Consider the following 20,594-nt stretch of genomic DNA (forward strand, 5'->3'; position numbering starts at 1 on the left):
TTTCACTTGGGAGGCACAGGCAGGCGGGTCTCTGTAGGTTCTAGGCCTGGTCTGTAGAGCGAGTTCCAGCACAGCCAGGGCTATACAGAGAAACCCTGTCTTGAAAAACAAAATAAATAATAAAAATAGAAATATTTGTGTTCCTCGATCAGCTGTTCATATTTTCTGTTCATATTTCCCAGCAGCTGCACATCTTCTGTTTCCTGTCTTGTCAGATCCAGCCTTACCATTTGCATTCCCTGCCCCCCCCAAACAGTCTTGCCATGTAGCCAGTGCTGGCCCCGAACATTCAACCATCATGCATCTGCTTCCCAAGTTCTGGTATGTGGTCCCCTTTGCTTCTAGTGCCTTAGGGGGATCTGCACCCCTGTAATTTGGGGTCACAGGTATGCATCATCCATCACATCAGACTCTCCTCGGCCACCTGAGTCAGGTTCCGTGCCTGACCAAACCCTGGTCATGGTTTCTCTCTGACTGGAGTTGCAATGTGATAGCCATCTTTGGACGGTGATAGAAAGGACTGTTTCTCTATTCCTATGATGCTGGTGACAGTGGAACAACTTTAGAGACAGAATAATTGGTGACAACTCCATCTCCTCTGCCAGTGCCTTCTATGACCAAAGGCTTGGTAGGAGGTACAGGGTCTCTTGGCTCCATCCCAGACCGTCAGTGAAGATCCTTCAGCCGCACTGAGGTTTTCAAATAAGGATGCTCTCACCGAGCCAGGAAAATTCACTTCCTGTCTCCTTTCCTCATTCTTTTTTAGCCCCAGAATCTTCTCCTTATTCAAACAAAGTCCCTGACCTACTGGAATAAGTGTGTGTGTGTGTTGATGTACATGAACTGTGCCAAAGACTGGGTTGTCTCCTCCTGATTCTGGAAGAGTGGAATCCTCAAGCCACTGCACATACAGAGGTGTTTGGGGATAGTCTGTCTGAAGAGCCCAGTGATTTAGCTAAAATCACCAGGTTTTGGTTTGCTTTGTCACTAAGAAATTCTGGCTGGGTGTTGATGGCGCATGCCTTTAATCCCAGCATTTGGGAGGCAGAGGCAGGCGGATCTCTGTGAGTTCAAGGCCAGCCTGGTCTGCAGAGCGAGTGCCAGGACAGCCTCCAAAGCTACACAGAGAAACCCTATCTCAAAAAACAAAAACCAAAAAATTCTGGAGGTGCTCGCCTGTGGCCAGTTGGGTTATGATGAGAGGACAGTGGAGACTGCTTTAACTGTGACGTTGATCAGGCCACTGCACAAGTAGCTATCTTCCCAAAGAACACTCCTTGTGCAGTGTGAAGTCTCTATTAGGAGGCATACCCACCCTGAAAAATGCTCCCGAGCAGGAGAGGGAGGCCTAGGCTGGATCAGCTGGAATCTGGTTTCTCAGAAGGTCAGCTTTGGAGGAGATTTATTGGGAAGACACACCTGACGGTACAGACGACTTGGGCCCTGACTCTGAACATGTCTGAATTCGAGAAGCTGGGAAGAGGCTTAGCCTTGTTTTGCAGCTCTATCTAATGGGGCTCTTACAGCATGCAGGTTGGACTCCTCCATGCTTTCCCGTCAGTCCAGAAGGCTAATTGTCACAGTAAGACACATGCCAGTCTCTTCCCTGCCAGCCTTGAACAAGTTTTCCCACCCCAGAGGTCCAACTCTGACAGAGAAATGGGTGTTGGAAGAAGCCCTGGAAAGTCCCTTCCTGAATTGCCTTTTTAAGATCTGCTTGACTCATGACTCTGTCTCCCTCCTATGCTCTCCCAGCTTTGGGGAAGCAGCTGTGAATTCCCCAGGCTGACTCCTGCTTTCAGGTGATGGAGAGACAGGCAAAAAAGCACATGAACATCGGAGTTCTCTCAGATGGTGGCAAATGCAGTCAGAGACACAATCAGATGGCATACACTGGTGTGACTAGACCCGAGGCACTAGGTGTGGTGGTCAGCAACGTGGCCTCCCAAGGAGGTGACCCTGGAGATAAGACCCAGATGGCAAAAAATAAAAACAAAACAGAAAAAACTCTCCAAACAAGGTGTTACAAATCAATGGCACAACTTCTAGGGACAGGAAGGAAGCCAAGGTGGTTAGAACAAGATGTTGTGTCATACATATCCCCCATCCATGCTTAGTCTTTGGGTTTGATTAGAAGAATGATGCTGTGCTATGAAAGAGATGAGAGTGATTTGATTTTGTTCTCGGTGTCCCAGAGAAGTGGGGCTCTAGGGGTTGTTAACCAGCCTTTCAGGCTGGGGGTGGGGCAAGGTCAGGGGTGCCCCAACAGTGAGGACCTAGCTCCTAGTGTAGGTGGGTGTCAGGAGCCTCCCCTGAAAATGTGCATCTATTCCAGGGCCTCTCATGTTTGCTGGTCCCACCCCTGGTCTAGGAGAACCAGTTCTTCAGTGAGCTCCTACCCAGAGTTATGTATCCAAGTTTGGGTCACAACTGGGGAGTGTCCATCCATATCCGTATGCCTAATCCCATCCAAGTACCCTGTTCCAGCCCTGGCCCCGCTCACGTCCTTCTTGTACCTGTCTCTGTCTTGTTCCCTCTAGGAACATAAATCCCACCTGAGGCTTGAAGCTGGATTAAACCCAGAGTGTTCACTCCAGCTTTTGGGGGAAATGGATTGTGGATTAGAGGATATATATATATATATATATATATATATATATATATATATATTGAGGAGACTTATTGCTACTGAGTCATTATTGGGGAGACAGCTTTTGAAGGGACTAGTTCTCTCTGTGCATGGTCACCCCATCCTCTTCCATATCTCAGTTATATTCTGTCTGTCGCCCAAGGCCTCTCCTGTCTAGTCCTTTAAGATGCCTACGAACCCCTACCTCCTCATTCCCACACATCCATCTTACTTATTACTGGGTTAGACGGTTACAGTTGGGCCTCTTACCCTCAATGATCTAGGATCTGGCATCCTCAAGGGGCCTTCGATGGTGTCTTCCACGTCTCGTCTCAATTTATCCCTTCCAGCACCTTCATTAGCAGCCCCCTGGAGGCATAGTCTCCAGGGTAGGGGAGTGGCTAGAAAGCAGTAGGCTAGGAAAGTTTGCAAGGATTGCTCTTGAGATGCAAATTTGCATATTCAGGTTCTCAGCATCTGCAGAGTCATGAGGGTGGCAGAGCAGGGCCCAGGAGGGCGGGCCTGACCGGCCTGACAGCTCTTGTCCTCAGCCTAGCATGGCATTGTGCCTAGGGGGACAAGACAGCCTGCCAGTCACCCAGAGATTGGCCTTCATCCTTCTCTTAACCCATTTCCCTGCCTCCATCACTCTTCCTGAATTTAGTTTAACCTAGGTTTCCTCTCTGAATCTTCACCTACCTGACCATTTTCTTCTAATTCACCCAGTCAGTATGTCTCAGGGTTGCAAAGATAGCTCAGTGGTTAAGTGCATGGGCTGTTTTCCCAGACATCCTGAGTTTGAGGGCCAGCACCCATGTCAGATGGTGCATTCCCACTTGTTCCTGGTGCATCCAACACTTCTAGGCTACACAGGCACCCCCTCATGATTAAAAATAAAATATTTTTTTTATTTTGTTTTGGTTTTTTGAGACAGGGTTTCTCTGTGTAACAGCCTTGGCTGCCCTGAAACTTGCTTTGTAGACCAGGCTGGCCTCAAACTCTCAGAAATCTGCTTGCTTCTACCTCCCAAGTGCTGGCATTAAAGTTGTAGACCACCACATCCAGCTAAAAATGAAATAAATCTTTAAAAAAAACCCCAAACCAAAGAGTTAGCCAGGTGTGTGAGTTGGCACACACCTTCAGTCCCAGTACTTAGGAGGCAGAGGCAGGCGTTATCTATGAGTTGGAGACCAGCATGGTCTGCAGAGTGAGTGCCAGGATAGCCAGGACTACACAGAGAAACCCTGTCTCGAACAAACAAATGCAAAGACTCATGTTTCAAGTGTTTCCTTGATTTCAGGTACCATGGCAGGAAATGGGGAGAAGCCCAAACCAAATAAATTACAGACTACATATCAAGTAGGGTAAATGGACACAAAGCAATGATGTTGACTCTAGTGCTGAGAACCATTTATAGTTAAATTCAGCCTTCTTGAAAAAAGCCTGTTTTTGTTTTTGTTTTTGTTTTTCCTGGGAATCAAATCCAGGGCTTAAACTCTAGTAGGCAAGACTGTACCACTCCAGCCTCAGACCCCTGTACTTCTTCATGTCTTCTCCCCTGGCTTATTCTCCCCCCCTCCTTCAACACTTATCACCACTTAATGTTATTTAATTTCTTTGGCTGTTATGTAATGCTATCTACTTCCCTCATTAGAATGTTAGTTCCATGAGTGCACAGTTTGTTTTGGTTACACCATGTTCTCCAAGCTGGATACAGAGCTGGGCATGCAGCAGGGGCTGATGAATGAAGAAAATGCACATGGTATCATCCCAAAGGCAAGCAAGAGATGCTGCCAGGCTCGATGAGGCATGGTGGGGAGCACCGGGTGACATAAGCAGATTTGAGTCATGAAAAAGTCATTTCAGTTCCTAGCCCCAACCACATTCCTATTTCTAAACTAAACCTGAATTGCAGTCGCTTCTAACCCGGAACTACTGGTACCCTTCTCTATGTCTCAGAGTCTGAGTTCCCTACTTGGCATGGTCGCTGTGTAACCTTCCCTTGATGGTGACAGGAGGGTGATACCGGGGAGGAAACCAGAGCTGGTGCTTCCTGGTTGGCAGGCACTGCGGTGCCTGGGAGGTGGAAGGAAGAGGGCAGTCTCAGAAGATGGGGATATGACTCTCTCCTCACTCTCTCTGGGCCCCAAACACTATCTGGTGGGAGCAGAAGCCGATGGATCTCTTCCCATCACTGCTCCTCTCAGCTCAGACTTCGGTTCTTTATCTCAAGGCGCTGCCCGCCCCAGCTCTTTCCCCACTCTAGCTGCTATGATTCTATCAGAAATTAGCCTTAGTCCCATGGTCCCAGTATCCTTCTACCTCAGATTTATTATCTTCAGATCATTTAATATCCAAAATTACAGGGAATAAATAAGCTTGCAGGTTCTTGTACTCTTCTCATTATTCAGTAAGTTCCAGATACATTTCCCCCCTTGTGCCTGTGGTGCTCGGAGGAGTGTGCCCTACTCTGTAGAGGGACGGAAGTAAGAAAAAGAAGGTCAGAAATGGCTAGGTTCCTGACTAACTGGATCCTGCAGGATCCTAATCCTCATTCCAGCTCTTTCTAGCACCATCCTTTTTCTTTAAGATACTTATTTGGTGTGTATGTATGTATATATGTGAGAGTGTGTGCCACAGTACATGTCTGGGGTCTGAGGACAACTTTTATAAGTCAGTGTTTTCCTTTGACCATGTGGGTCCAGGGACTCAAACTCACATCAGGTCATTAAACATGCAGGTTAGCATAACCCATGGAGCTGGGTCCCTTCTCCTTCCTTCCATTCTGGTGTTTGGGTTTTTGTTTTGTTTCTGGATTTGTTTGTTTGCTTGTTTTTAGATAGCATCTCACTAACTAGTGCTGATTAGCCTGGAATTTGTTATGTAGACCAGGCTGGCTTTGAACTCACAGAGATTCACTTGCCTGTGCCTCCAGAATATTGAACTTAAAGTCATGAGCCATTATGACCAGCATATTCTTTCTGGTTTTTGTTTTTTAGATTTCCTATAGGTTATACTCTTTACAAAATTGAAGAACATCATAGATATAGCAAAATATGTCAAGTGCCCTGAATATCAGCCCAGATCAGCAGAGAGAACATTCTGCCTGCCTACATGCCTTCCCCATTCCAGAAGCACTCACTGGTCTGGATTGTGTAAGAAGCACTGAGTTTTGTCTGTTCTGGAACTTTGGATCAATGGAGTAAGAAAGCATTCCACGTCTAAATGTATAGCCTCTTTTACTCCATATAATCTCCAGGGCATTCACCTACAAAATATATTAATTTGGAGGCTGGCATTGCTCAGCAGTTAAGAGCACTGCTGTTCTTCCAGAGGACTGGAGTTTAATTCCAAGCACCCCATGGTTGCTTTCACCCTTCTAGAACTTAAGTTCCAGGGCATCCAATGCCATCTTTTGGCCTCTGCAGGCACCAGGCACCCAAGTCGTGCACAGACACCCTTACATCTAAAACAAAAACATTTTTTTTAAATCATAATTCTATTTTTTCTTTTCCTCCTTTCTCCCTCCCTTCCTCTCACCTTCCTTTCTCTCCCTCCCTCCCTCCCTTTCTTCCTTCCTTCCTTTCTGATGAGATGGTCTCCCTGTGTAGCTCAGGTGTGCACTACCATTCATGATTCTAGCCTAAGTTTCCTTTTGGGGTTTGGGGCTTGAACTCAGGGCCTCCCACATTCTCTTCAAGTTCTCTACCACTGAATTGCATCCCCAGAGCTTTAGTTTAATTCTCCTGCTTCAACTTTTCACTCCATCTTCTAATTGTGCATTCAGTATCACTTTCTTGTAAGTAAACACTGGCTGAGAAAGAAGAAAAACACCCCACTTGCAGCTGCAGTTTTTTTTTTTCACCCTGTAGCCTTCCTTTCAGGGCCTCTCTAATCCCTTGTGGTCTTTAGTCCCTGGCTTCAACAGTCTTCCAGACATGTCCTGGGTTCTAAAGCAAGCCCGAGCCCATCTCGGGGAGGACACTGGACAGCACAACTGCATCACTCCCCAAGCCTTCCAAAGCAGGTCACTTCTGACTTTGGCCAGGCTCGGCAGGGGTGCCTGGCGCTGCAGCCCATGGGGGCGAACAGGACAAAGGAGCTTATTAGTTTGATAAAGATCTGAAGTCCCTGCCCCTCCCCCTCCCCCAACTTCCCTGGGGCCCTGGCTCAACCTGGACAGCTCCCACACCCTGAAGGCTGCTTCTGCCGCAGCATCTTCCATCCGCCCTCTCAGAGGCAGACCCTGTGCCCTGCCTACGGTTCCTCCCCATCATCTCCTATAGGGCTCAAGCGCAGACGCCTGCTCACCAGCCACTGGGCCGGCCCCGCCCCACCTGCTCGGCTCACATCCCGCCCGCCAAGGGCAGCAGCTGCTCCCGGCTCCAGAGGCATCCTCGGGGCAGTGGTTCCCGCTGCCTGTTCCACCGCGGAGTTTGACCCAGCCAACTCTTCTCTGCCTGGCTTCCCTTGCCTACGTTGTTTCCAGCTGTGTGTCCCTAGCCATACTGTCCTGGATTGAGCCCTCTCTTGCCTCCTGAAGAGCGGCCATGGCCACCTACAAAGTCAAGGTGGCCACGGGCACTGACTTCTTTTCGGGGACGCTGGATTCCATTTCACTGACCATCGTGGGGACCCAAGGAGAGAGCCATAAGCAGCTGTTGAACCACTTTGGGAGAGACTTTGCCACTGGGGCGGTAAGTGTGTGTCACCCGGGATGGATGGAAGCTCAGGATGGATGGATGGAAGGAGAGCCAGGGGAGTGGAGAGTCGCTGTGGACTCCCAAGTGGCTCCCTGCCAGTTCCCTACACATCCATGTTCTCCTTTGCTCCCTCTTCTCTTATCCCTTCCAAACAACCCATCCTTCTCCCTTCTGTTTCCTTGTCTTCTGTCTCCCTGTGTCTCTGTCTCTCTGCCTCTTGCTCTCGCTCCCCCTCTCTTCTGAGCCCAGCCATCTCAGCTTTCTTCCACTCCTTAAGGTCCCTTTCATTCTCACCCCTTTCAATCACGTCTCTCATTCTTACTCTTTCTCAGCTAAGTTGCATCACAACTGGCTTCCATTTGCATTGGATTCTCTGTGACTTCAACTGGCATCCAACCAGCCTGGCCAGTGGGGACCTGCTTTGCCCTGATGGAAGTCACTCTTTTTGATTTTGATAGCCACCTGCTCCTATGTGACCTGAAAAGGCTTCTCCATCTGTGTGGCCACTTCTGAATTCCTACATCTTCCTTGAGGAGTGGGAGAAGGGCCTGGGGGGACCCCCTTTTCTACTCCAGGACTGAAGGGTGCTAGGAAGGCCTGGCCTTTGACTCCTTTGTATATCATCTCCCAAGACCCTAAATGGCTCCTGCAGCCTCAAGTGCCTGGGGGAAGGGGGTAGAAGGCAGGACCTTAGGAACTAGGAAGGAGGGATAAGGCTGGGCTCTTTTCTTGCCTCGGGTAGATGGGCCCAGCAGAGGGCAGTCAAGTTGGAGAGTTCACAGCTGTGCCCTCTCCATCTTTGTTCTGTGCACTTTTCAGTCCATGAGTGTCACTAACATGAGCAGGGCCTGGGTAAAGGGTAAGCCTCATGGGAGGTCTGAGGAGCTGGTCCTGTCACTCAGGCCCCATGTTTTGTGCAGGTGGATGAGTACACGGTGCAGTGCCAGCAGGACCTGGGGGAGCTTATCATCATCCGGCTGCACAAGGAGCCCCATTCTTTCTTACCCAAGGACCCCTGGTACTGCAACTATGTGCAGATCTGTGCCCCCAACTGCCGTGTCTACCACTTCCCAGCTTACCAGTGGATGGATGGCTATGAGACCCTGGCACTCCGGGAGGCCACAGGTGAGCCAGCACCAACCCTGGTATCCTATGCAGTGCATTTCCTCACTCTAGCCCGGCTATGCTCGATTGGCCACTCCAGGTTCCTATCAAGCCAATCAGGCACTAGGAACTCCAGGGATCTCTGCCATAGTCATCCGCAGTCACTGTTGCTGCTCCTTGCCCAGCATGGGGCTGCACCCTGGAGGAACCCAAGTGCGTGGGGCCCAGGGACCACTCTCAGCATCATGCAGCAGAAAGCACTTCCAGATCACTCTTCCCCTTCATGCTCCACTCTCTCTGGACTCCCAGTGGATCTCTAGTATGCTACAAAGACCTCTGTAGAAGGGCTCTGCTTCTACAGTAGGATGCTCCATTGTTGCAGCCAGATCTCTGCTCTACTTAAAAGTCTTACTGGTTTCTTAGCTCTACAGGTCACCAAGGTGTTGTATATGGTCTGATTGTTTAGTTGTTTGTTTATTTGAGAAAGGGTCTCTCTCTCTGTAATCCTGGCTGCCCTGGAGTTCACTATGTAGACCAATGATCTCACAGAGATCCTCCTACCTCTGCCTCCTGAGTGCTGGGATTAAAGGCTTGAGCTGCCATGCTAAGCCTTGTGTATGACCTTGATGCTTTTTTTTCCTTTTTGTTTATTTTGTGTGTGACAGTGGAGGTCAAAGCACAATTTGTGTGAGCTGGTTGTCTTTCTCTACCATGTGAATCCTGATGATCAAACTCAGTTATCTGACTTGGCAGAAAGGGTCCATAACCATGCAACCAATCTCAATGACCTGATTTACTTTCCTTTTGTGGTACTAGGGATTTGAATTCAGGGTCTTATGCATTGAATTCAGGCCCTGGTATACTACATTCTTAGTGGTTTCCTAACATATATATGATGCTCCATTGCTTCAGCCGGATTTATGCTCCACTTAAAAGTCCTATTAGTTTCTTGCCTATATTATATCATTGTATACATTAATACATGTTGTTCCCCCCCACACACACACTAGGGGCCCTACCCCAGTGGGACACCTTAGTTTCTTAACAGGACTTGTTGCTATCCCCAAAGCCCTCCTTTGCTCATCAAGGGTCCTCCCTGCTCTCACAGGAGACCTTGTTATTCATTCAGGCTTCCTGTCTGATTCTGATGGAGGGAATGACAGACCTGGTATCAGAGCAAAGCTGCTTTGCTTTTTTTTTTTTTTTTCTGGGATGTATGGTTGCTCCTAAGGGAGAAAGGGTAGACCCCGGTGCCTGAGCTGCACACGTCTACTTCTGCCTTAAGCCTTCATCTACTTACTTGAGTGAGCTTCCTAAGTGTGGCTGTAGCATGGCAAGATATATATCTTCTCTTATACCTGTGGCTCTACCCCTTGAGTTTCTGCAGGCTTCTCTCAAAGTGGGAAGGGGCATAACCGAGAATGGTGGTGTGTAGAGCCTCATCCTTTCTGCAGAAGACTAACCCATTCATTTTCCTGTGCTAGAATATTCTCATTGGAGGAGGGAATGGGACCTAAGCCAAGGGGAAAGGAGAGGCTGAGGCTGGGGAGGTAGTTCTAGGGGGTGGTGAGGATGTCATCATGAGAGTCACTGGGGACGCAGAGTACCTTCCCATGGTGATAGGTCTGTGTGGCATGGAAGGGGATGGGCAGGGGACAGGCAGGTGACACGAGCTGGCTGGGCAAGAATGGGGTTGGGTGGGGTGGCTGCCACGCAACACCAGGGCAGGGAGACTTGAGTCATCTGCTGGGCCCTCGAAGGAGTTAGGCTTCCGCCCTGGGGATGGAGCCAAGTTGGGGATCTGGGTTGCATAACTTCAGGGGACACCATTCCCAGAGTGCAACAGGAGGAGCTGAGGCATATGGAAATAAGAGGAGGATGGGAAGGTGAGGGCCCTGAGAGAAACGATGGGGCTGTACTGACGGGCACATGCCAGCCTGGGGCAGTCAGTCAGGAGGCTAGAGAGTTGCATCTGGATTTTCATCCTCATCCCAGTCATGTATTTTCTGTACAACTAGGTATATTTCTATAGTCTTGTAAATTTTGGTGCCTTCATCTGTAAAATGAGTGAACAACAGAACCTAATTCATAACAGTGATGTGAGGATCCAGTGACATAACACCCAAAAGGAACGACAAAAAGGCTTAACCTGCAAGGTTGTTACTAGGGGGGGATGCAGGCCAGAAGCAGCCTACCTTGGACCAAATCACAGCTAGCTGCTTTTCCCCAGTAATACTGTTTTCCCCCTGTAAAATGGGCACGACAAGACAGTTTCTAGTTGAAATTGTTAGGGCCAGAAGTATTTTGAAATTTAGATTTTCTTTAGAAGTTATATACATGTACGTGTTTATATGTGTGTATACGTGTATATAGCGTATATACAGTATGCAGATACACATTTTTCTTTTAAAATATTTATTTATTTTTGTTTTATGTGTATGAATGCTTTCCTTGCATGTAACGTATGCACACTACATGCAAACCTGGTGTCCAAGAGGACCAGAAGAGGGCCAGTATCCTATGGGTACTGGAAACCAAACCTGGGTCTTCTACAGGAATAGCAAGTATTCTTAACTCCTGAGTCATCTCTTCTCTTCATTCATAGATGCTTCTAATCAGAAATGGTTGGATCAAAAGTGTTTTGGATTTTTTTATAAATATTTGCATATACATGAGCTATCTCAGGGATGAGACTCAAGTTTAAACATCAAATTTCTTTGTGTTTTACTTATACCTTTTACAGTTAGGCTGAAGGTATTTATACAACATTTTAGTGTATCAGTATTTTTTATTGTGACATAAGGTCAGGGTATGGAATTTTACACTTGTGGCATTCTATTGGCATACAAGAAGCTTTAGATTTGGAGACATTTTGGATTTTTAGACTAGAAATGTGTCTCACACACACATACATACACACATATGTATGGTATGTGAAATGTCTATCACTAATCATACATACTAATATTTCTAATCAAAACTAAATGCCAGGTGAGTTAAATAAAGACTATATATAACCAGGCATAGTGGTGCATGCTGGCAACATAAGCACTTGTAAGGCTGAGGCAAGAGGATCTTGAGTTCAAGGCCAGCCTAAAATACATATTGAAATCCTGTCACAAACAAATCCTATATGTAGCTTCAGGTAAATTTAGATCTCAACCAATGAGCTTGTTGTGAAACAAACTGGATTTCCACAGGCTTTTGTATTTTGGATTTGTGGAAAGGTGTTATTCATCTATTTCATTAGGTTGTTCTTGTGTATCTTACATTATTAATATAAACACAGTGTGTTAGAAAGTGCCTTGCTACTTGAACTCTTCAGAACTATTGGTTACCATGACTTCTGTGGGCCTAGAAGAGGGATTCCATAGAGAACTTGAAGGGTAGAGCAGGAGTTTGGGGGAGACTTTAGCAGGGAGATGGAGCCTCTCTCCGAAAGGGGGCCTTCCCTATCCTTAACTCCCCTCCTGAGGGCTGACCTGGGGAGAGATGCCTTCTCTCTGAAGCCAGCAGGGACGGTGAGGGGAGAGGGACAGCCTTGAGCCTACTCCCTGGTCTCACTACAGGAAAGACAACAGCAGATGACACGCTCCCCATCCTTTTGGAACACAGACAAGAAGAGATCAGAGCCAAGAAGGACTTCTACCAGTGAGTGTGGGGGGGGTGCCGTGGGGGGTCCAGGAATAGGGGGTGGATCTGGAGTAATGCCTGCGTGACAGGGCCCATGAGCTCTCTTTCTCTTTGCAGCTGGAGGGTCTTCGTTCCTGGCCTTCCCAACTACGTGGACATTCCCAGTTATCACCCTCCTGCCCGACGGTGCCGCAACCCCAACCGGCCCGAGTAAGGACCAGAAGCTGGCCTACCCCGCCTTCCACAAGACCATTCCTGCCCCTCCCTTTCCCCTGGACAGCCAGTTCCAGGCTCCAGCCCTGCTCTTTTCCCACAGGTGGAATGGTTACATTCCAGGATTCCCAATTCTTATCAACATTAAGGCCACCAGGTTCTTAAACTCAAATCTTCGTTTCTCCTTTGTCAAGACAGCCTCCTTCTTCTACCGCCTAGGGCCCATGTGAGTGTGCAGGAGTGAGGGCATCTGCAGGGACCGCCCTCCCCATCTCCCCACCTTCACAATGGCCTCAGGTCAGAAAGGCTGGGGGAGTGGGGGGGGGGGACAGAGTGGGAAACCTGACACTCGACACTCTCAGACCTAGAGAAAAAAGGCTCCAAGACATGGGGCCTTTTTCTTTTTTTAATTTTTAAAATTCTCTTATTAGTTCGAATTAGGAACAAGCTTGCTTCACATGTCAATCCCTTCTCCCTCTCCCTCCCCTCCCCCCCAATATCCCACTTGCCCCTAGCCATCCCCCCCTCCACTCCCCAGGCAGGATAAGGCCCTCAAAAGGGGCTCGACATGGGGCCTTTTTTAGAGACTCTGGGACCCAGGGATTCCAGTAAGTAGGTGGCCCTGTCATTTTCCTTGTGTACCTAGCAGTCCTTTGACATGCTGCTCTTTGCATTTCACCCTCCAGGGCACTGGCCTTCAAACTGCGAGGCCTGGTGGATCGCAAACGTTCCTGGAAGAGACTAAAGGACATTAGGAATATCTTTCCAGCCACCAAGACTGTTGTCTCTGGTATGGGATGGAGCATCCTGATAGAACATGAGGCAGCCAGGTGGTCTCTGGGGCAAGAGGCAGCCTCATGTTATGGGGTCAGTGGGTTCCAGTGGGAGCAACCGAAGGGTCATTTGAGAATGAGGTGGGCATGCCCTCTTGGGGGCTTCTTTAAAGTCATCACCTTGTGTTCCTCTGGTCATTCAGCACAAAGCCAGGATCATCTTGGTGTCCACTATTTTCTTTCTTATGTCTCTCTGATCCTGAGAGGACACTGGATTTCACTGTGACATCCCTGTGCTATCCCCCAGAGTATGTGGCCGAGCACTGGATGGAAGACAGCTTCTTTGGATACCAGTACCTCAACGGCCTCAACCCAGGCCTGATCAGAAGATGTACACAGATCCCAGACAAATTCCCAGTGACAGATGAAATGGTGGCCCCATTCCTGGGTGAGGGAACATGCCTACAAGCAGAGCTAGAGGTGAGGCACTCTCTGGTTTACCCTGGGTGTTGTCCCTGGCTTCTTCGTGGCATCTCTATGCCTCTCCATTGACAAGGTCCATTTGAGTCTCACCCATGCCAGCACCCCCCCATTATAATTTTAAAAAGCGGCATTTGAGAGAAAGATGCATGTGATAGAGCTTGGGTGGAGGGTTTGTTTTTTTTAATTGGAGGAAAGTGAATGAGAAAAGGGGGGGATGGAAGAGGGGAGACTGGCCTCGGGACAGGACTGGTAAAAAAGAAGAGAGAGGTGGGGAGGAGAGACAGAGAGACAGGCAGAGAAGCAGAGAGAGAAAGAAAGATGGGAGGTGGGCAGGGCCTTTTTAAAAGGGAAAGTAGTGAATGTGCACAGGTGGTGCTCTTAGTGGCTGCAGCTGAGGGCGTATCCTGTCAGAACCCCAAAGGCAGGCCAGTACAAATGTCTGGATACTAACACCCCCCACATCCCTATCCCCATCCGACCACTGAGCCTTGGGGTCAGTACACTCTGCACCTAAGGCCTGGGTTGTAGGTACCCTATCTTAGAAACTAACTGCTTGCCCGTTGTGATTCCTCTCCAGAAAGGGAACATTTACCTGGCAGACTACCGAATCCTGGAGGGCATCCCGACTGTGGAGCTCAATGGCCATAAGCAGCACCACTGTGCCCCCATCTGTTTGCTTCACTTTGGTCCTGATGGCAACATGATGCCCATTGCCATCCAGGTACTGAGGGAAGGCGAGGGTGGGGCTACTGTGAGTGTGTGGCCAGTGCCGCTCGCATGTGCGTGAACGTCTCTCTGTATGTTGACGGTTGTGTAAGCCTGTGCACTAGTGCATATGTGGGGAAGTATATCAGTGTGTATGCATGTGTAAAGTCCTGCGTACAGCCCTGTGTGTGCATCTGAGAGTATTCCCATGTACGTGCATATCCTGACCCACATGTAGTCACATGGAGCCTGGGATGAGCCTGGGATAAGCCATCTCCTTACATGGGCACACGGGTGTTGCCGTGTATATGTGCGCCTATGTACGAATCTGGGGCCCTGTGGTGCTCTCATTTGTAAGCCCTGGGTATAAAACGTGCATGCTGTGAGTATGTGGACAGAGATGACAGATGTCTATGGGCCGGGTGGTTGGAGCTTGTCTTGTTGATGTCACTCACTCATCCTCTGCTGAAATACTGAGGGAGTTGCACTCAGCAGCTTCCTAGTCCTCTGGTCTGCAGGAGAAGAAACTGAGGAGTTCCTTCCTCACGGATCCTCACAAGGGTCATTTATAAATTAGAAAAAGGTTCTTCTCGGAGATATCGGCCAAGCCCTGAGGATTTGGCTCTCAATTGGAACATCGTAAGCTAGATTTCAACGATAGCTCTCCTTCCCTCCCAAGCCCAAGAACTGGGCACCCTTGATCTGGGACAGTGCCTGACATGGTGGCTATGAAGGCTGTGGTAGAAGGATTATCAGAAGAGGGAGTTTCTGAGCCAGGCCCCTGCTGCCTTCTCTCCCCCTCCTTTTCTCCTCTTTCTCCTCCCCCTACACCAGTCCTTCTTTCCCTCCCCTCCTCCTTCAGACGGGAGCTTATTGTCTAGTCCTGCCTGGCTGGCCTAGAACTCACTGTGTAGACTAGGCTGGCTTGGATCTCACCAAGATCCATCTGTCTCCGCCTCCAGAGTACTGGAATTCCGGGTGCATTCCATCAGGATTCGATGGCCGGGGTTACTGCTGCTGCTTCTCTTTCTTTTGGTTTTTTTTGAGACAGGCTGTCCTGGAACTTGCCTGTAGACCATAATGGCCTGAACTCAGAGATCCATCTGCCTTCTTAAAGAAAGTGGGAGTTGCTGGTCAGAGACAGGTCTAGGAAGATGCATCAGGCACAGGGCACAGCAAGAGCAAATGTGGGAAAAGAAAGACCCTGGAATGGTCAAAAGACAGAGGGACCAGAGTACAGAACTGTTTTTGCCTCCTCCAGTGAAGGTTTCTGCCCTAACCCTGCTCTTTCTCCACCCTAGCTCAGCCAGACCCCTGGGCCTGACTGTCCTATCTTCCTGCCCAATGATTCCGAATGGGACTGGCTATTGGCTAAGACATGGGTACGCTATGCTGAGTTCTACAGCCATGAGGCCATTGCACACTTGCTGGAGAGTCACCTCATTGGGGAAGCATTCTGCCTGGCTCTGCTGAGGAACCTGCCCATGTGCCACCCCCTGTACAAGGTACAGGCTTTGGGATAAAGGGGGCTTTGAAAGCTTCTGGGTCTGCTTTGTGAGTAGGGAGGGGGTTCACTGAGCCCTGGGAGGCATCTGGGGGATCCCCAGAGAGGGCCTGTAGTGGGGATTTCCCAAAGTGTGTGTGGGGTTGGTCTGATGTTGCAGGAGTAGGGGTGTTGAGCTCTCTGGGGGCCACCTTAGCTCTCCTCATTGACCTCCTTGTCTTCCTGCCCAGCTCCTCATTCCTCACACCCGATACAACGTCCAGATCAATAGCATTGGGCGGGCCCTCCTTCTCAACAAGGGGGGCCTCTCTGCCAGGGTAAGACTCTTGCCCCTGACTCCAACCAGACGCCTGTTTTCCTCTGGTCTTTGCAGTTAGTCTTAAAGTAGAGCTTCCACTTGTTTAAGATTTGGGGGGTGGGGCAAGGGGTAGTGTTTGTGAGGATGCTGTGTGGTGTACAGAGACAGAGCTTGGAATGTAAAGGTCCCCGGACCTTGGGCAGGCTAGGCCCAGGGTGAGTCCTGGAGGGACTGAAGTAATACAGCATTTCGGAGCAGGCTCAGAGGGATGCTCATGCTATTCTTTCTCCTCAAGGCCATGTCCCTAGGCCTAGAGGGTTTCGCACAGGTGATGGTTAGGGCTCTGTCTGAGCTCACCTACAAAAGCCTCTGCATCCCCAATGACTTTGTGGAACGTGGGGTCCAGGACCTGCCTGGGTATTATTTCCGTGATGACAGCTTGGCGGTGTGGTATGCGATGGAGAGGTGAGGTGGGGACAGCAGCAGGTGGTATTCAGGTGGACAGACACCTGTGACGTTGGAGGGGCGTGGGAACTTGGAAGGACCAGGTCTTGGGGTTGTTCATACATCTGCTGCCTGTGTCTGATGGACTGGATCATCCGGCCTCCAGCCTCCAGCTTCCAGCCTCCAGCCTAGCCCTGAGGGACAGAACAGACCAGACCCCTCATGGGCTCTCCTTGGCTTTCTGGGAAAGAAAGACTAACTGTCTACACGTTACAAAAAGTCTAAGTAGTTTCTGGTCTTGTCCATAACCCCAGCAGGCCTTGCCTGTCACAGGTCTGGGGTGGCTCTGAGGCCAGCCAAAGCCAGTGTGGCCTGGAGATGTGGGAGAGACTCTAAACTGAGGCTGCATCTCCTGTGCAGGTATGTGACAGAAATCATCACTTACTACTACCCAAATGATGCTGCTGTGGAGGGTGACCCCGAATTGCAGTGCTGGGTGCAGGAAATATTCAAGGAGTGCCTCTTGGAGCGTGAGAGCTCAGGTATGGGCATGGGAGCCCAGTGGGACCTGGGGCTCAGGGGACATCTCCAAGAATGTCCCCCAGAGGGGCCTGGGGCTCAGGGGACATCTCCAGGCATGTCCCTCAGGGCCTTCCTGGTTTGCGCCTATCTCCCTGTAGGCTGAGGAAGGCCTGAGCAGTGTCTCTCCTAGGATCTTCACAGGGCCTTGCCCTGGGCCATGGAACACAGCTAGGGTGGGGTGGGGACAAACTACTGGTGTCTTGTCTGAGCTCAGAGGCTACACTTTGTCCCTGTCCTTCTTCCTAGAAACAAGCCTTTGTGGACCTGGAAGTGGGTGGTGCCATTCAATGAGAAAGGACAGTGTATGGTGGTAGTTGAGGGGAAGGGTGTGTGTTGGGGCGCAGGCTCCAGAAGATGGGTGGAAAGCATCATGAGGTCTTAACACTTAGGTGCACACTCAACGACCAGCTGTGATGCACGGCTGACTGGCTACTGAGGGTGCAAAGGGGAACAAGATAGGTACCAGCGCCACCTTCAAGATGTTCATGGACTGGCCTGGAGGGGTTACACTGGTGAACAGGCATTCTGCTATGGCAGAACCAGAGACGTTTAGGAGAGCCTGAGGCAGAAATGAAGGATCTGGAGCTGCCCAAGGAGGCGTTCACCCAGCTTGGAGTAGCGGGTGCACGGTGGGAGGGGAGAAGCTGCCAAGTCATGGTCTGACTGAGACTGAGAGTCTTGGGTGACATTTAGTAAGAGCTCTGCGTGAGATCACCATGTGTCCTTTCCTGACGGAGGGCCACATGGGGACTGGGCTGCTGAGTGTGAGCTGCATGTAGAAAAGCCCAAAGCCAGAGGCGGCATAGGAAATGTGTCCTCCTGCTGCTGGGGCTGAGGGTAGAGGTCAGCAGACTCCTGGTGGCAGACACCAAGCCATATACCATGGTTGAGGAGTTTGGAGTTATCCCAAGTATCAGAGGGGTCACTGAGAGTTCTGCAAAAAGATCAGACTTATGAGTTAGAATATCAGCCCATGCAGATGGGCCGGAGAGTTTAGGGTGATGTTTTGGTATCCAGGAGGGAGGTGACAGGACTTAATTAGGATAAGGGCTGTGAAGTTGCAGAGAATTCCAGGGCTAGCTATGGGCTGGTGATGCACAACTCAGTCCTGGGCTGGATTGGGGAAGAAGGTTTTTGGCCACAGGAGAGGCAGAGCAGGTTGAATGAGGGAACTCTGGGCAGCCACTTGGACTACTGACAAGACAGGGTGAGCTGGGAGTAGAGGCGCCCTCTGCTGGGCGCCAGGCCTAGTGCGGGACTAACATGGCATGGTCTGTTTCACAATCCCGCAGGGTTTCCCACCTGCTTGAGAACCGTACCTGAGCTGATCGAATATGTCACGATGGTCATGTACACCTGCTCTGCCAGGCACGCAGCTGTCAACACAGGCCAGGTACCTGTGCTCACCAGCCTCAGCCCAAGTCCTCCTAAACAGTGGGTTCCAACCTCAAGCCAGTCTCAGTCTATCCCTGGCCCAGCCCCATCTTGTCTCAACTGGTCCCTCTTCAACCTCAGTGTCAATTGTAAGCCTGGCCCAGTTTCTCTGCCCCACCCACTTGCAGGCCCATTAGTGATACTGGCTCCACTGATCCAAACCAGGGTCTTCTGGGGCAGGGGTCCAAGTCAACCAGGAGTGCCCAGGCCTGGTTGGTGGGGAACTGGGTGTTTTCTCACCCAGAACACCTCTTCTACTCCACTCCAGCTAGAGTTCACTTCTTGGATGCCCAATTTCCCATCATCCATGCGGAACCCACCGATGCAGGCCAAGGGATTGACTACTCTGCAGACCTACATGGACACTTTGCCAGACGTGAAGACCACGTGCATCGTGCTCCTAGTGCTCTGGACTCTCTGCCGGGAGCCTGACGACAGGGTGCGGGGGCTCTTGAGCTTGGGCAGCAGGGGCTGGCAAGAATGGTTGGGGGTGGGGTCAGGGACGGGGGGACAGGAAGTAGGAGGCTGCAGAAAGGATTGGGTAAGATGGCTTGGCTTTGTCCCAGCATCTGGTTCTTTGTCCCGCAGCGGCCGCTTGGCCACTTCCCAGACATCCATTTTGTGGAGGAGGCGCCTCGGAGGAGTATTGAGGCTTTCCGTCAGAACCTCGCCCAGATCTCTCACAACATCCGCCAGCGCAATAAGTGCCTCACCATCCCATACTACTACTTGGACCCGGTGCTGATTGAGAACAGCATCTCCATCTAGTCCATGCTTCTTCTGCCTACCTTCCCACACGCCGCCTCCTGTTTTCCAATAAAATCACTCCAAACATTGCCCTGGTGTGAGTGTCTGGTAGTTTCCTGGGCAGCGGGCTGTGGTCTGGGCGTGATCACAGGCACAGCCATGTTGTCCTTTGCCATCCAGGTGGGCACTGGGCAGCACCAGGCTCCACTTCTAGGTTCCAACCCTAAATAGCCCTAGAGATCCAGGCCAGGCTGCTTCTGCTGTGGAGTGTCCTCTTTGAAATGCTTGTCTGGGTAGGTGTCCAGGCACTGCTTAGGGTGCAGGGGGAGGGGAAATGCTGGGACCTGGACCCCACTTTTTAACTCACAGTGCTGTTCCCTCAGAAGCGTCCTCCTACAGAGACTTAGTTACCCAATCCCAACCTAGGGGAGCCAAACCCCAAGATCAGTCCAGCTTGAAACATAAACCAATATGGACAAAAGACCATCAGCCAACCAGAAACTTGAACTGCCTTAAGCCACACCCTTCAAAACTCAGATACAAACCTCAGCTCCACTTGCTAGGAATCCATATTACCCTAAGTCACACCCACAAGCTCCATTAAGTCACTCCAAGGAGCCCACCCTGCTAAGGGCATTCTTCAAGTAACCTGCTGTCCCCAAGGTCTCTTCTCTGTTGTCCCAAGACTCCCTGCCATCCCGCCCTTCATTGCTGACGCCTCAATAGAGTACAAGAGCATGGTACACGGCACTGACCTCAGGAAGTGAGGCTTCCAAGTCTGCCTGGCTTTCGGTGGTGTGTCAGGGGAGCTGCATGGTGGGTAAGAATATTGGGCATCCAGGAACTGAAACCAGGCTGACACCCCAAATTGAGTCAGCACAGATTCACTGGTCCTTGTGCTCAGCCCCCTCCTCCTGCAATGCTGTTTGCCACCCTAGGTGTGATACTGATTCATGTGGCCACCAAACAAGTGAACATGACTAAGTAAGAGCAGACGAGGCCAGCGCAGCTGAGTTCATGGAAGGCAATAGGAAGGAGAGAACCCAGCTGAGGCCTAACGGGAGGCTGCTGTCCTGGGGAAATGGAATCCACCTGGGTTTATAGCAGTGCCCTCCACGACTGAAAAATTCCACATCAGAGAATCTCATTAGGACAGAAAGTAAACAACTCAAAATGCTTCAGGAAGTCCCTGAAACTGACCATGTCTTCCAGGCTCTCCTCCACCCCCAAGAGTATATAAACAGTAAAGACACCAGCTTGTCTTTCTCACAGAAGTTAAGCTGGGGAAAGTCTTCCAGGTAAGCCCAGCAGCATGGAAAAAGCAGAGACCAGCGAAGCTGCC

General features: G+C 50.2%; 1 protein-coding gene across 1 annotated transcript; it reads left to right on the forward strand.

Annotated features, from left to right (window-relative positions):
• The first annotated feature begins 7,179 nt into the window (after positions 1–7,179).
• Positions 7,180–19,293, forward strand: Alox12b (arachidonate 12-lipoxygenase, 12R type). Its single transcript, XM_027427046.2, has 15 exons — positions 7,180–7,326; positions 8,253–8,457; positions 12,006–12,087; positions 12,187–12,279; positions 12,386–12,508; positions 12,969–13,072; positions 13,363–13,535; positions 14,116–14,259; positions 15,545–15,748; positions 15,978–16,064; positions 16,341–16,510; positions 16,910–17,031; positions 18,364–18,464; positions 18,774–18,944; positions 19,094–19,293. The coding sequence occupies exons 1-15, from the start codon at positions 7,180–7,182 to the stop codon at positions 19,271–19,273; spliced, it is 2,106 nt and encodes a 701-aa protein (XP_027282847.1). The 3' UTR covers positions 19,274–19,293.
• The last annotated feature ends 1,301 nt before the right edge of the window (positions 19,294–20,594 follow it).

The sequence above is a fragment of the Cricetulus griseus genome, chromosome 7, assembly GCF_003668045.3.
Source record: "Cricetulus griseus strain 17A/GY chromosome 7, alternate assembly CriGri-PICRH-1.0, whole genome shotgun sequence".
In the NCBI taxonomy this organism is placed as follows: Eukaryota; Metazoa; Chordata; class Mammalia; order Rodentia; family Cricetidae; genus Cricetulus; species Cricetulus griseus.